The sequence below is a fragment of the Pyricularia oryzae genome, chromosome 2, assembly GCF_000002495.2.
Source record: "Pyricularia oryzae 70-15 chromosome 2, whole genome shotgun sequence".
NCBI classification, from domain to species: Eukaryota; Fungi; Ascomycota; class Sordariomycetes; order Magnaporthales; family Pyriculariaceae; genus Pyricularia; species Pyricularia oryzae.
In genome coordinates, this window is record NC_017850.1 from 7,552,927 (window position 1) to 7,566,372 (window position 13,446).

Here is a 13,446-nt window from a genome sequence, read left to right on the forward strand (position 1 = left end):
CTAATTTATTTCTCTTATCTTTCAAAATGAATAAATATGCCGAATGTGATATTCGGACCTTGAGATTACCAGACCCTAGCCCTGGCCCCTGATCAACGACCCACCAGGGTAACACCCTTTATCTGCGTCACGTCAAGCTCAGAAACTTTGTTTGTTTCCTTTCCTTTCCTTAGAGTAGAATCTTCGTCGGTAGGTGCCAATAGACTAGCTTCCGTGCTATGTTTACCCTGGCCGTAACACTTGGTGCCACGGAGATGGCATTACCTCCCGGATATTGGCGAGTTGCCAAGGGCGATCTACAAAGGAAGTATCAGGCGATGATCGACTACGATCACGAGCGGATTCACACAATAGAGAGCATTGCAATTTCAGGGGCCTCCATGAATGTGACGGCTGGCTGAGGACCTTTTCGGAAGCAGTATTATACACGCTCCAGTGGTTAGTTTGATGGGAGATTGTATTGCTGGGAAGGCCATCCCCAGCCATGGTTACATTATGCTTTAAGAGCCAGGTTTGACCACGGTTCAAATCCTGCTCGACTAGATTCCTTGCACCTACTTGCTTTTCCATTTTTAACTCGGTATGAAGTCCTCAATGGAACCAACACCACCCCGAGAGGCGTTTTTTGCTGTTGCCATATCGTTTTCCGTCTTCATGTCTTTAAATGTATTCGCTCAGCTACGTTTGTGCTTGAACAGAGCTCAATCGATCCCATCGACAATTTTCCGCACTCATCGCATATCTCCTATTGTATGCTTATCCCAGGGATTGCTCCTTGTTGGACGGGGACTTGTAATTGCGCAGCCAGTAATAATCTACCAGGAGTTGAAGCAAGCAGGCACTTTAAGCCTTGGTAGCGAGGTGAGCCATCTCAAACCTGTGAGAAAACCATATGCTAGCAATGCCTTGCAGTTTGGGTCGAGAGCAGTCCTTTTAAAGTACCTAGCGACTCCATATGGACAAGCTCCGATGTGCCTCCTCATTCTTCAGCCCATCGCATGCTCTCCTTTTGGCAATTCCATATGGCAACCTGCACTTTATCCTAGATTTCAGTGGTACTCATTTATAATGCTTGCTGTTCTCCTTGTGACTACACTCGGAGCAGCCATTTCTTGGAACCTATGACCGGGCTGAAGATGGAGCTCGCGCACGGGATATTAATATATTACAGAGGCTCTGATTTGTGGCGGTATGGTATTCATCATGCAGCACAAGGTCCATTGACCATATATTTGGGTGATGTTTGCCTTCAGAATCAGCTGAGCAAGCTGCCTTTTATCGAATTTACGATCCAATACTAATTGCAGCAGCGGTGTTACAGTCACCATTTTTTCTAATGACGCAGGAATTACAATACTGGATGAGCAGGCTCTTGAAAATTATTTATATTTGTCTTTCCATCTTTTCAAATTGTTTCCCGGCTACTATCGAGGTGTTTGCTAGGGTTTTAATTTCCAAACCGTCGCTTACAATGCGGTTAATTACGTCGTGCCGCATCGCAGTATCTTCGTGATACGACCAGACAATTGGGTTGGGCAGGTACTAATCTCAGGGCTTATCCCTAAAGCCCAAAGCTCCATAATTGAACCACGTCGCCCTAATTAAATTCGTGGTTTTGTTTGTACCTGTGGGTCCGGCCAAAAAATTTCAACATTATTATTTTCCTTCTTTTCCAAATTTCTAATATTTCTTTTAGAGACGGGGTATTATTCGGCAATTTAATTGAAACGGAGTCGGTAATTATTATAATACGGAACTTTTATTAGGTATTTTTATCAGAATAATTATTAAAAATAATTTGGCAAATTATATATAATAAAAGTTTTTCCATTATTTATAGAAAAATTAAAATTAGTATAAAAAAACCGTAAATGGTTATCTTAATGTATTTGTTTGCAATATCGGGAAATTATGCAATTTTTAAATGCAATTTTTTTAAATTTCTTTTTTTCCAATTACTCACGGTTTTATACGGCACAAATTTGCAATTAATATAATAAATAATTTATATTGGTTCATAAGCAGATATGCGAGTGGATGAATTACGAGCGTAGCCACGTAACTTTAGGATACGTAAAAAATCTTCAAACGATTTGTACGCGGTTATAAATAATTACAGGATTGAGATTAGATTTTTGCTTATTTTGATATACTATTTTTACCTATCGCTGAGCTCCTATTAACATGGACCGTCTGAGCAACCAGAGAGATATGCATACAAGTTCCCCAAAGTCCACGTGTATCAGCGGCCAAAGTCCAGTCGATCTCCGTAGAGGAAAGACCGGCGCGGCTCCTTGTAGAATATACCCGATCTGCCCTGCGCCACAGCGGCACAAGCCACCAACACAAAAAGACTGCGCAGAAAATAAAGCAAACCCAGGCTGTGCAGCTTTTCGCTGCCTTGGGTGTGCTTTGGCTTTTCCCGCAGGCTGCCATTCTTGAAACAGTATTTGACGGCAATTGGTGTGGAACAAGGCGCGGGAAACTGTGCCGCACCCTGAATGAAAGGCAGGGGTTTCGCCCCTGTATAATCAGCGTGGAGGATTTTGATTGGGGGATTTGTGCATATGCACTTGGGTACACAACCTCAACGACCGGTAGGCAAATTTAGCCAAGCCCTACAAGGAGCTGTCGTTCGGGACCGAGCTCGGGCTGCGATCGGCCACAACCGCAATCCTTGGGGTCTTGGCGGTACAACATGATGAAGTCTTTTGATGTTTCGGTGCCGTGACCGTTCGGCAGATGAGTTGGTATTTAAAGATGAATAGGAGAGGCAAGTGCTATTATCTGTATGATTTGGCTTCATCACGTTTGCTCTTTTTACTATTTCCACCGGTACTGTGTTAGTGTGTTCTCTAGGTCGTGTGGATTTACTTACCCGAATTCAACAATCTTCATCCACTAGTATATTTGCTTTCAAGTGGGCTTGATACACATTCTCCAACGAATTATGTCTCGAGCACGGAGATCAAGCTGGGTCCAAGCCACCGTACTAGTTGCGCTTGCTTCCATGTCTGGTTTTGTCTTTGCCCAAAGTATACCAGACGGCGATTTCCTACGACGAGGAGAGATTCAGGGTGAGTTTTGTTTTGGCAGCAAACAAAGAACAAACAGCTGGCTGATGACAATCTGACATTAGTTGCTGTCGTGGGCAACCACCTCTACATCGAAGGAGGGGAGGTGTCACGAAAGTCCAATGGTCAGGCCGAGGACGCAAAGATGGGTAAACGCCTGCTTAGGCATTCCAGGACCCTGCACCAAAGACCAAAAACCCCCAGTCTCATCCATGTTACCGTGTTTAATCATCCTAACATATCGTCTTACCACAGTGAACAACACCTACTCCATCCCCCTCGACTCGGCCTGGACAAACAAGACCGTCGCCCTCACGGAAACCAACATGAACGACACCCTCTCCCCCGTCAAGTTCTTTTCCCTCTGGACCGACGACCAAGCAAACCCCAAAAAGATGTACCGCTGGGGCGGCGAGGGCCCGCAGATGAAGATATTCGAGGAAGCACGGAACCCCCGGCTCGGCCTCTTCTCCCCCGACGGCAATGGTGGCGGCTCCTGGGCGACCGAGGACCTGCCCAAGCCGCGCATGATCGCACGCGTCACGGGCGCGAGCTCCACCAGCTGCAACGGCGTCGGGTTCAGCCTGGGCGGCTGGGGAAACCCGGGCACAGACAGGGACATCTTTCGCGGCAACGTGCCGGTGCCGGGCCTGATCACGTACGACATGTCGTCCGGGAGCTGGGCCAACGAGTCGGCGCTGCCGTTTTCGACGTACGGCACGCACGCCTGGGGCTCGGCCGTCTGTCTCCCGTCGCTGGGAAGCAGCAGCGGCGGCGGCGGGAACGGAAGCAGCGTCAGTGGCAGGCCTGGAGGGCTGGTCTTCTTCCTCGGCGGGGATGTGACGGGACCGACGTTCGCGGCCGATGCATCGGACGCCAACCCCGAGAGCGCGCTCAGGACTGACGGCGACAGGTCGCTCACCTTTGACAAGATTGCTTTCTACGACCAGGGGGCAAAGAAGTGGCACTCGCAGACGGCGACGGGCGACCTGCCCCCACCGCGACGGAGGTTCTGCGCAGTTGCGGCCTCTTCGGCGGGCAGCCACGAGATCATCGTCTACGGCGGCGCGAACCCGCTGCAGACGGGGCGGGATCAGGGGTTTGGCGACGTGCATGTGCTCACGATCCCCGGGTTCCGCTGGTTCAAGGTCGAGGGTGCCGCGACGGCGCGAAGGCAAGGTCACGCGTGTGCTGTCGTGCCGGGCAAGAAGCTCATGGTTAGTGTCGGCGGGTGGGATGACAAGTTTGAGGGGGAGTCGTGGAAGACGGCGGATCCATGGACAAAGGGGATTGGCGTCCTGGATTTGTCCTCGCTGAGATGGCTGGATCGGTATGATCCTGCTGCAGGAGCGTACGAGAGCCCGGCTGTGGTGAGAGATTGGTACAAGGATGGGTGAGCTTGTTTCTCTTTAAGAACTTCGTCAGCGGATAAATGGCTAATCTGAACTCGTGTCGACAAAAAGTCAATTGGCATCAGTCAAATGGGACAACGAGGACACCAAAAATCTCTTCGCGATGAGAGGTGGAACTCCTGGCACTGAGACAATTGGCAGCGATGGCAGCTACAGCGGCAACGGCAGGATTAACGTGGGTGCTGTAGCCGGCGGCGTTGTCGGCGGTGTTGTGCTGCTCGGGCTTGCCGGAGCGTTGGCCTTTTTCCTCCTCCGCCGGCGGAAACAGCGACGCCAGCAAAGTCCCCAGGAGCTGCCAAATGATGAATTGCGAGGTAGTCCCAAGAATGGCGAAGGCTCAGTCAGTGACCATGGGCAGTCACCGCCAAGATCGCACGAACTGCTCTCCCCGAATGGTGCCTCCGAGTTGAGCTCGCCGACCGGCGTTTCTGAGCTGCACTCGGCGACTCATATTTATGAAGCACATGGAAATGCAGTCATGTATGAGATGGATGGTCACGATAGGCGACATGAGATGAGCGCACGGTAATTTGTATAATAATGTCGGTACGATCGATGAGGCCAGAAGGCCTTTTTGAGGAATTTTGACGAACCAAGATATGAGTTCATGCAGTGCCGTTTTACATTTATTTGACATGACCAAGATGACCTAGCGATAACTGGAGTCTCACCAAGTCATGTTGCTGCTTGGCAATTCAATTTTATTGGACTTGCGGGGGAATTGCTTTTGATAGATTGTTGTTGGGAAGACACGTACGTGCCTGCTTGGAGAAATGCACTCGGGTCTAGGAAATCCTCAACCCGCAGGTTCCCCTCCAAATGCTATCTAGGAACGTTCCTCCCGCTGATCGGCAATTTGAAGGTCACCAGGAAAAGCTGCAAGCACCAATCTACTTCGTAACATCGCCTTTGCGTTATCTATAGCCTGAGACGCCCAGACAAACAAGTCCCGACCTTCCCTTTAGGGGCGATCATGTCATGGATGATGGGTTGGCGAGCCCGCTGTGGGTGGGTGTCGGCACTGTGGGATGATGCAATTACCCCGCATCCGCACCTGATCAATCGCCCTAGAAAGCAACCTACAGCTACAACGTAGCACTGGAGAACGCTTGGGGCGGGCGAGAGGGAATGGTGCCCAAAGCCAGGAAAGATTGACCTGAATAAGGATCGCTTGTGGCAGACATGCTCAAAATTACCAGAACAGTGAAAAGAAGGTCAAATGGGCAGGTAGGTAGATAATCTAGTTTCGGGCCGGGAAGATCACTTGGGTAAATTTCCCGTACCGTCAACAGGGTCCGACAAAAACTTTATTCCCCCTGAAACCCAATTTTCTTTGGGACAGGTGCAAGAAGAAAAACCCCAGGCAGCCATAATTTGTACCAAAACATTCCTTTGAGACTCACATCAAAAGAACACTTCCCAGGACCAAGCAAGATGAAGAATCACGCTTTCATCCTTGCCGGACTCGGCACCCTCGTCGCCGCAGTCCTATCTCAGGACCTGCCCCCGCTCACATCGGTAAATATGCTGCTTTTCTTTTCGCTCTTTCACTTCATCCCAGCTAACAGCACAAACCAGGATGGCCTCCGTGCTCTCATCACCGCCGATGCGCTCATGGCCAAGGCGCAAGTCCTAGAGGACCACGCCTACGCCACACCAGCGCGGAACCGATTCGTCGGCACCCCGGGGCTGGAGACGTCGCTGCAGTGGGTCTACGACACCGTGACGGCCCTCGACTACTACGACGTCAGCAAGCAGGAGTTCACCGTCAACAGGGGCGGGTCCGCCGCGTTCTCCGCCGCCGGCAAGGCGTACAACGTGGCCGCGTTTGACGGAAGCCCCGCCGGCGAGGCAAAGGGCAGAATCGTGCCCGTCGCCAACCTCGGCTGCAACGCCACCGACTTCCCGGCGTCCGTCTCGGGCGCCATCGCTCTGGTCGCTAGAGGCACCTGCGGCTTTGCCGACAAGGCCAGGCTCGCCGGCGCGGCGGGCGCCAGGGCCGTGGTCATCTACAACAACCTCGCCGAGGGTGCCGCGGCGGGCGGGCTCGGCAGCGGCACATTTCCCCCCACCGTTGGCATCACGCAGGCCGACGGGCAGGTTCTCGTGGCCGCGGGCGACGGCCAGGACGGCAGCGTGTCGGTCACCATCAACACGGTCGGCACGTACAACATCATCGCGCAGACGCGCGGCGGCGACGCGGCCAACGTGCTGCAGCTCGGCGCGCACATGGACAGCGTCGAGGTGTGCGCGGGCGTCAACGACGACGGGTCGGGCTCCATCGGGGTCCTCGAGACGGCCGTCCAGCTGGCAAAGTTCCAGCCGCCCAGGAACACGGTGAGGTTCAGCTGGTGGTCCGCCGAGGAGGTGGGGCTGGTCGGGTCGACGCACTATGTCAAGTCGCTGGCGCAGGAAGAGCTGGACAAGATTCGCCTGTATCTCAACTTTGACATGATTGCATCGGTCAACTGGCTGTACGCAATCTACGCCTCCAACGGCACGGGCTTCGAGGGCAGGCCACCGCCGCCAGGCGTCGTCGAGGCCGAGAAGATGTTTCAGGAGTACTTTGTCGACGTGGCAAAGCTGAACTACACTAGCTTTGATCTGCGCAAGGCCAGCGACCACGGTCCTTTTATCGATGCGAAGGTGCCGACCGGTGGGCTCTTTGCCGGCGGGTCAGAAGCCAAGACCGCAGAGCAAGTCGCGCTGTTTGGTGGGACCCTGGGTGCTCCGTCAGACCCGGAGAATCACAAGGTTGGCGACAATGGTGAGTTATCTTTGTTTCTTTTCTTTTTGCTCGTAACTTGACTTGAGCTTTGAGACTTGGCCCATCCCGCATTCTAACTTGTGTGTCCAGCATCAAATGTTCATCCCGAGCCATTCGAGGCCATGACAAAGGCTATTGCCCACGCCGTCGCCCTTTATGGGAACAGCTTCGACAGCCTGCCTCCACGGTCCCCCAGTCTTGACAAGCAAGCTCGAGATTTGCAGTTTGGCGAGGTGAAGCTCCCAGAGCTTCTCTGTGGGTGCCAGCAACCCGTTTCTCTTGCATAAACCGTGGGAGGTCGAATGGTTCTGGAGTCTGGCTCATGTCTCCTGCCTGTATGGATAAAATTGGGATAATGCATAATGGGAACGGAGCCGCCAAACAAGACGCCTACTTGCCCAGCAGAACTGCAGACTGAGTAAAGTAATATGCGACAGAGACAGCTGGATGTGAACAACCAAGCCTCTAGAACTAATAGAAATAACTTTATACATATCGCAGACGCCGCCCGCAAAGTGACAGTGGGGCCAGTATAGGCTGGCACGACACTAGCCAGACTCATAATTTACAGGAATGGAGTAAGGCGACAAGTACATGCTGAAGCCTTTGACAAGATATCAAGTTTTCGCAGGCCTTTCCCATCAACCCAACCACCCATTGACAAAAGGCACACACATCAACTGACAGTGATTGTGCTAGTCCCACTGGGCAGCTGGGTCCCATTGGCAAACGCCTCCGTGACCATGAACATGTTCTGCTCAAAGTTCCCAAGCCGGTACCCCATCCTAGCCCAGGCGTCAAAATGGTTGCCCGTGGTGATGGCACCGCCTACGGTACCGACCTTCTTCTCGGTCTCGCTGCGAACCGAAAAGTACTGGGTAAAAGTCCGCGTCCCCTCGATGGACGGCTTGTTGACGCGCTGCGCCGTGTAAAAGGCGTAATTGCCGCCGTCCGAGGTAAAGTTGCCTCGCAGGGTCCAGGGCTCGCCGGGCGCAAGCACGTCCCACGACTCCACGATGTAGTACTCGATCAGCGGGTTGCGGGTCCAGCCGTACAGGCTGAGGTAGCCGGGGCCCTTGGGGTTGTATTGCCCTTGGTACCTCACGGTCCTGGTGGGTTTGTTCGGTCAGCAGCGTTCAAGGAATCAAGATGTCGGGTTTTCAGGTTCAAAATGCATCGGAGACCCACTTCCTGCCAGCTCCCCAACCGGTGCCCGCCACCATGCCACCGCCTCGCTGTCCATTCCACGAACAGGAATACCGTCCCCCTCCCTGCTGTTGGCAGTTGAACTGTCCTTGCCCTTCAGTCCACCACTGCCAGGGATAGTTTTGGCGGACTGCCAAACTCCTGGTCGAGACTGCGCCTGGGTCCCCGACGGTGGGTGCAGTGATGGCGCAGGGGAGTACGGCCAGAGCAACGGTGATGATGGATGCCAGGGGGAACATGATTTATATTTTGTGAACAAGTTGCGAATGCTCTCGTTGGACAAATATCACAAATATTGAGAAATTCAAGAGCCCTTGCACAAGTTCATGAGGTGATAGCGAGTGACTTTGCCTGGGTTGAAGCTTTACACCTTGGATCCTGACAGACAGAAGAATGGTCCATGTATTTATACACGCATGTCTCTACAATGACGAGTATTGCCTCGTCTCTGCCCAGCGACATAACATTCAGATGGACGGCTTGAAAAGCGCACCAATCAGAGCACCAAAGCAATATATCACGAAATGCCGAAATCTGGGGTACGCCGGCAATTGATGATCGCCATATATCTCGCCGCGCGGAGATTCCGGCTAAATGCGGCTATTATGTCCCGTGATCTGGGGTTGATGGTCATTTGTCGAGAACCCGATGGCTTCCTCATATATACAGCTTTCTATAATATTTCAGGGGAATGAAACAAGGTTTGCCAAAATGAATGCTTCTTTCTCCTTCCGTCCCATGAAATTTGCCTCTACCTCGTCGTAAGCTGAACACCCTCTTCTTGAGACGTGGCCAGCTCATTCGCCCGGTAGATAATCCAGCTGGACCACCAGGTCAACTTTAGGAGGGTTAATCGGGGCACCTACCCCGATTACCACAGAATAGATACATGCCAAATTGCTTTAGTTGACGGTTGATCGGAGTTGAGCTTTCAATATAACCGGGGGAATGGAACCTGGTCAGGGGTAAGCTTTTGTCGTGGAGGACGAAAGATCCACACCGGCTTTCTTCAAATCATTGCGCACATGTCACTCTAGTGTAAAGCTTGGTATTTTGACCTCCTGGGCAGCGGGATCCTGGCCCAGTCACTTCCGTAGTGGTTTTCCCATCCCTGGATGATTGGATACTTGAGTACCAAGCGATCGGAAAGTAGGAGTGCGACGTGACGTAGCAACAATATATAGCCAGCCTCATAAAACGCGGAATCCTTCCTCGACACAGTAAACATGTCAGGATTTTATCATGTATTTTGTGAGCCAGACTAACCAGCTTGTCGGCACTTTCTTCCGGCTAATGAGCACGCATTAATATCCACTCTGCTCCCTGATTGATAATAAAATTGCAGGAGCAAATTCTGGAATTTATCCCCAGCCAACCCCAACCCAAGTTTATTACAGTACACCACCCTGTGTAAGGTTTGTAAATCGAATTGTGCCACACAAACAACGCATTGCATAAAGCGATTTCCAATTTCCGAACATAGAACGCATAACGCAAATGACCGCCGGACCCGAAATATAAAGCCTTTTTTTTAGCTACATTGGATCACGTCACCTTTATTTTTATGGCTACCTCGCAGATTTGTTTGTCTCTACACCTCGTGTCTGTTTTTGGCCGGTTAATCAACCTACAAATAATAAATACCCAGTGCAGATTATCGCTGTGTGGACCTGCATTTGGCGGCTAGCCGGAGGTGAGTGCTGGTTAGTCCAGCCCTTATCCTTTCCCGCTCCGCACCCGAACGAGCTTCAAGCGCCTCGCAGTCTCACCACCGGGCCATCTTCTTTGGGGCCAAGCAATCTACATTTGCCAGGTAGTCGGCGACAAATGACTCCACGTTGAATATACGCTTTCTTAGCCAGGCGCCCTGATTACAAGTAATTATTAGGAGTTCGGGGTGCCATAGAAGGTAGGTGGCCGGATTTCTGCGCTTGTTTCCGGGTCGTTGGCGTGGCTGTCAATGAAGAGTCATTTTACACCCCCTTCGGGTCGGGGAGGGCAGCGTAAGCAAGAAGCTGGGGAAACAACCAGATGCCCACCATGCCTAGGCAGCCTCTGTTGAGGTCATGCAGATGATCATATCGTTAGTTTCAGTACCTACCTTTGTATGGTTGGGGGAGCTGCCAACCTTGTCGACAGCCTCATGGAGGGTGCTTAGGTCATGCTTGGATAGAACCTCATTACTGCAGAGCAGGTCGACGGTAGTTTAGATAGCAATTCCATAATTCACAGTATTTCGAGCTCTGCTTTCGGCACACAATCTGCCAGTCCAACAGGATCTTTGAGGAGCGGTTAAAGACCGGCCACTACACACAACTGTTCAACCATACATTATTTATCCGTGGGTTTGGATATGCATTTCACGGAACCTTGAATATCGCGGAGAAAGGCAGCTCCTTCCCAGGCTTTTCGATCTTTGTTTTCGCAAACTCCTCAAAGCATAAATGTCGTATTTTCGAGCCATGAGGTAAGCTTTGATGCTCGTCAAGGGGTCCGAATCGATCTTCTCGTCAGGGGTTGATCCCTCTGGTTCCAAACTCCGTTGGGTGTCCATGCAAAGGTAGTGGACGAGAACATAACCAGCCTCTTCACAAATATGAAGCGCTATTGTCAATAAGGAAGGCACACGTAGTAATCGTTACTCTTCTGGTGATTTTTGTAAAGATTTTTTTCCATTGGGGAGTTGTAAGATCTCCAGGGCTTCTTTGGCAGCATTGGACGCGCGTGACTGGTGATACAGGGACGGCTGTAGCTCCCAGGGCGAAAAGAGCCATGAGCGAGACCGTGTTGAGAATTTGCGCTGTGACCGTTAAATTCGCAGGAGAAGTTTCATACAAGAAAAAGCAGTCGAAAGTTCAAAAAGCAGTTGGAAGGTGTGAATTGCGATGGAAATGAATATTTCGCAAATAAAACAAAGATAATATATGTACTTTATATATTGATTCCATATTGGAAACAAATAGCAAAGATAAGTAGTATGATCAAATTGTTATTATTGTCAATATCAATATACAAATAAACTATTGTTAGCTAACGTTGCGTACCCCCTGTTCGGCACCCCCCCTGTTCGGCACCCTGAAAATCTAACAACGAAATGCCTACTTTTATAAACTGATTTAAATATAAAATTATCAACGGACAAAAATACAATCGTTTTCACGCTTCTCCGGTTCATTAACCTCTTCTTCATCAGCTAAAGGTTCCAAATTTTCTATATCATTTTCCTGCAATCCAATAATGTTCTGTTTGTTAACCAAAAGCTCGTTTGGATCCGGAACCACCCTCCTCCTTTTAACCGGCCGTATTGCCTCCAGTTGTGCTTCCAATAAGCTGATTTTTTGCTGGGCGCTAGCCAAAAGGGTATCTTTGGCTTCGAAGCTTTTTTGGACTTTTGCAAATAAAAGACGTGAAGTAGCGTTGGTTTTGTTGGATTGGGAAAGTTTTTGCAGTTGAAGTCGGATATCTCGGGTCGTTTTAGGGGTTTTCCAAATAAGTAAAGACGGGTCGTTAATTTTTTGGGCTGGGCTTTCCGGTGTTTTATCCCTTTGCAAACCGTTGTTTTTATCTTTTATAACGTTGGCGTTGCTATTTTCTAACAAAAAAGGGCTTAAAAGTGGTTTAACCAAGTTTACCGGCCATAACCCCGTTGTACGCCAACCAGATTGAATGGTTTTTGCTATAAATGCTTTTAATCTGGCCTTTCGATAACAAAGTAGGAAATTTCGTTTTCCAATAACTGTTGAACAGCAAAATTGGCTAACAAATCCAAGTTGACGTCGATAAGCTTCTTTTAACGGCCCAAAAACCGATAGATCCAATGGTTGAAGAACGTGTGACGAATGAGGGGGTAAATATAGGAGTTGAATATTATTTTGCAAGCAAAGAAGCATAAATTCGTCCGTTATATGTGATCCATGGCCATCCAAAACTAATAACCGCTTTTCAGGGGTTAAAGGTTGGGTATACGGAATAAACACCTTTTTTAACCATTCGATAGCCGTTTGGTTATTTGTCCACCCGTTTTCGGTTGCATGAAATTGCCAGGTATCGAAAGGGCTTAAATCCGTGGGAAACCATTGTTGTTGTACGTTTTTTCCCTTAAATATAACGAGGGGAGGGAGGGCAACGCCCGTAGCCGATATACATTCGATTATAGTCGTCCAACCACGCGTTCCGGGCTCTTTTCGTTGCAACGGCCGGATCCCGTTAAGCCCTAATACTAGGCCATTAGATCCTTTGCCTTCCATTATACCGGTTTCGTCCATATTCCAACGGTTTTCCGGTTTAATAGCGTTAATAACCGGGTTCGTAATATAAAGCCACCAAGATTTAATTACCTCCGTAGTAGCGCCATTAACCCGGGCGTTATCTATTCGACGGGGCCTTTGGGTTTTAAGGATTGGATAACGAGCCAAAAAACGAGTTATCCAACGTTTTCCAAGGCCTTTTGTCTCTCCGGCGGCTTGAAGAATTCGTTCGGCAAAAAAGCGTAATTCTTGATGCGTTGGCGGAAGCCCTAAAGCTGTTTGGGTAAGTACCCAATCAGCCAAATGCTTTTCCTGTTCCGTGGAAAGCCTTTGAAAAGGGCTTTGTGCTTTTTTATAAGGTTGAGAACCTTTAAGTCGACTTTGAAGTGTAGACCTAGGTATTCCCCATTTTCGGGAGGTTTTTGCAATTGGATTGCCATTATTGACGTCGTTAATTGCAGATATAAGCTGTTTTTCAGTATATTGCTTCATTGGAAAATGGAGAATTAAAATCAGAAAAAAGTAAATCCAAAAGTGACAGATTCATCGAGATATTTATAATAGAAGTTGGAGGATAAAAATAAAAGTGTTGTTATTTTTGGGTGCCGAACAGGGGGGGTGCCGAACAGGGGGTACGCAACGTTAATATATACTTGAAATCATTTAGCGAATGATAAAAGTCTTCAACCAATATTCAATTCTTCAAATATAGGATAAAAAGTCCGGCTAGTACATCATTG

The 13,446-nt window shown here is 49.6% G+C and overlaps 3 protein-coding genes across 3 annotated transcripts; 2 read left to right on the top strand and 1 right to left on the bottom strand.

The window, feature by feature from the left end:
• Positions 1-3,010: 3,010 nt before the first annotated feature.
• On the top strand, positions 3,011-5,015 carry MGG_12441 (uncharacterized protein; the record flags this gene model as incomplete). The annotated part of the gene is made up of 4 exons (XM_003715607.1): positions 3,011-3,077; positions 3,140-3,223; positions 3,330-4,467; positions 4,538-5,015. 4 exons carry the CDS (start codon positions 3,011-3,013, stop codon positions 5,013-5,015), a joined length of 1,767 nt encoding a protein of 588 aa, XP_003715655.1.
• A 900-nt stretch (positions 5,016-5,915) lies between these two features.
• Positions 5,916-7,756, top strand: MGG_12442 (aminopeptidase Y). Its single transcript, XM_003715608.1, has 3 exons — positions 5,916-6,004; positions 6,065-7,253; positions 7,344-7,756. The coding sequence occupies exons 1-3, from the start codon at positions 5,921-5,923 to the stop codon at positions 7,538-7,540; spliced, it is 1,470 nt and encodes a 489-aa protein (XP_003715656.1). The 5' UTR covers positions 5,916-5,920; the 3' UTR covers positions 7,541-7,756.
• Positions 7,757-7,929: 173 nt separating this feature from the next.
• Positions 7,930-8,698, bottom strand: MGG_08401 (endo-1,4-beta-xylanase B; the record flags this gene model as incomplete). Its single annotated transcript, XM_003715609.1, has 2 exons — positions 7,930-8,362; positions 8,442-8,698. The coding sequence occupies 2 exons, from the start codon at positions 8,696-8,698 to the stop codon at positions 7,930-7,932; spliced, it is 690 nt and encodes a 229-aa protein (XP_003715657.1).
• Positions 8,699-13,446: the final 4,748 nt, after the last annotated feature.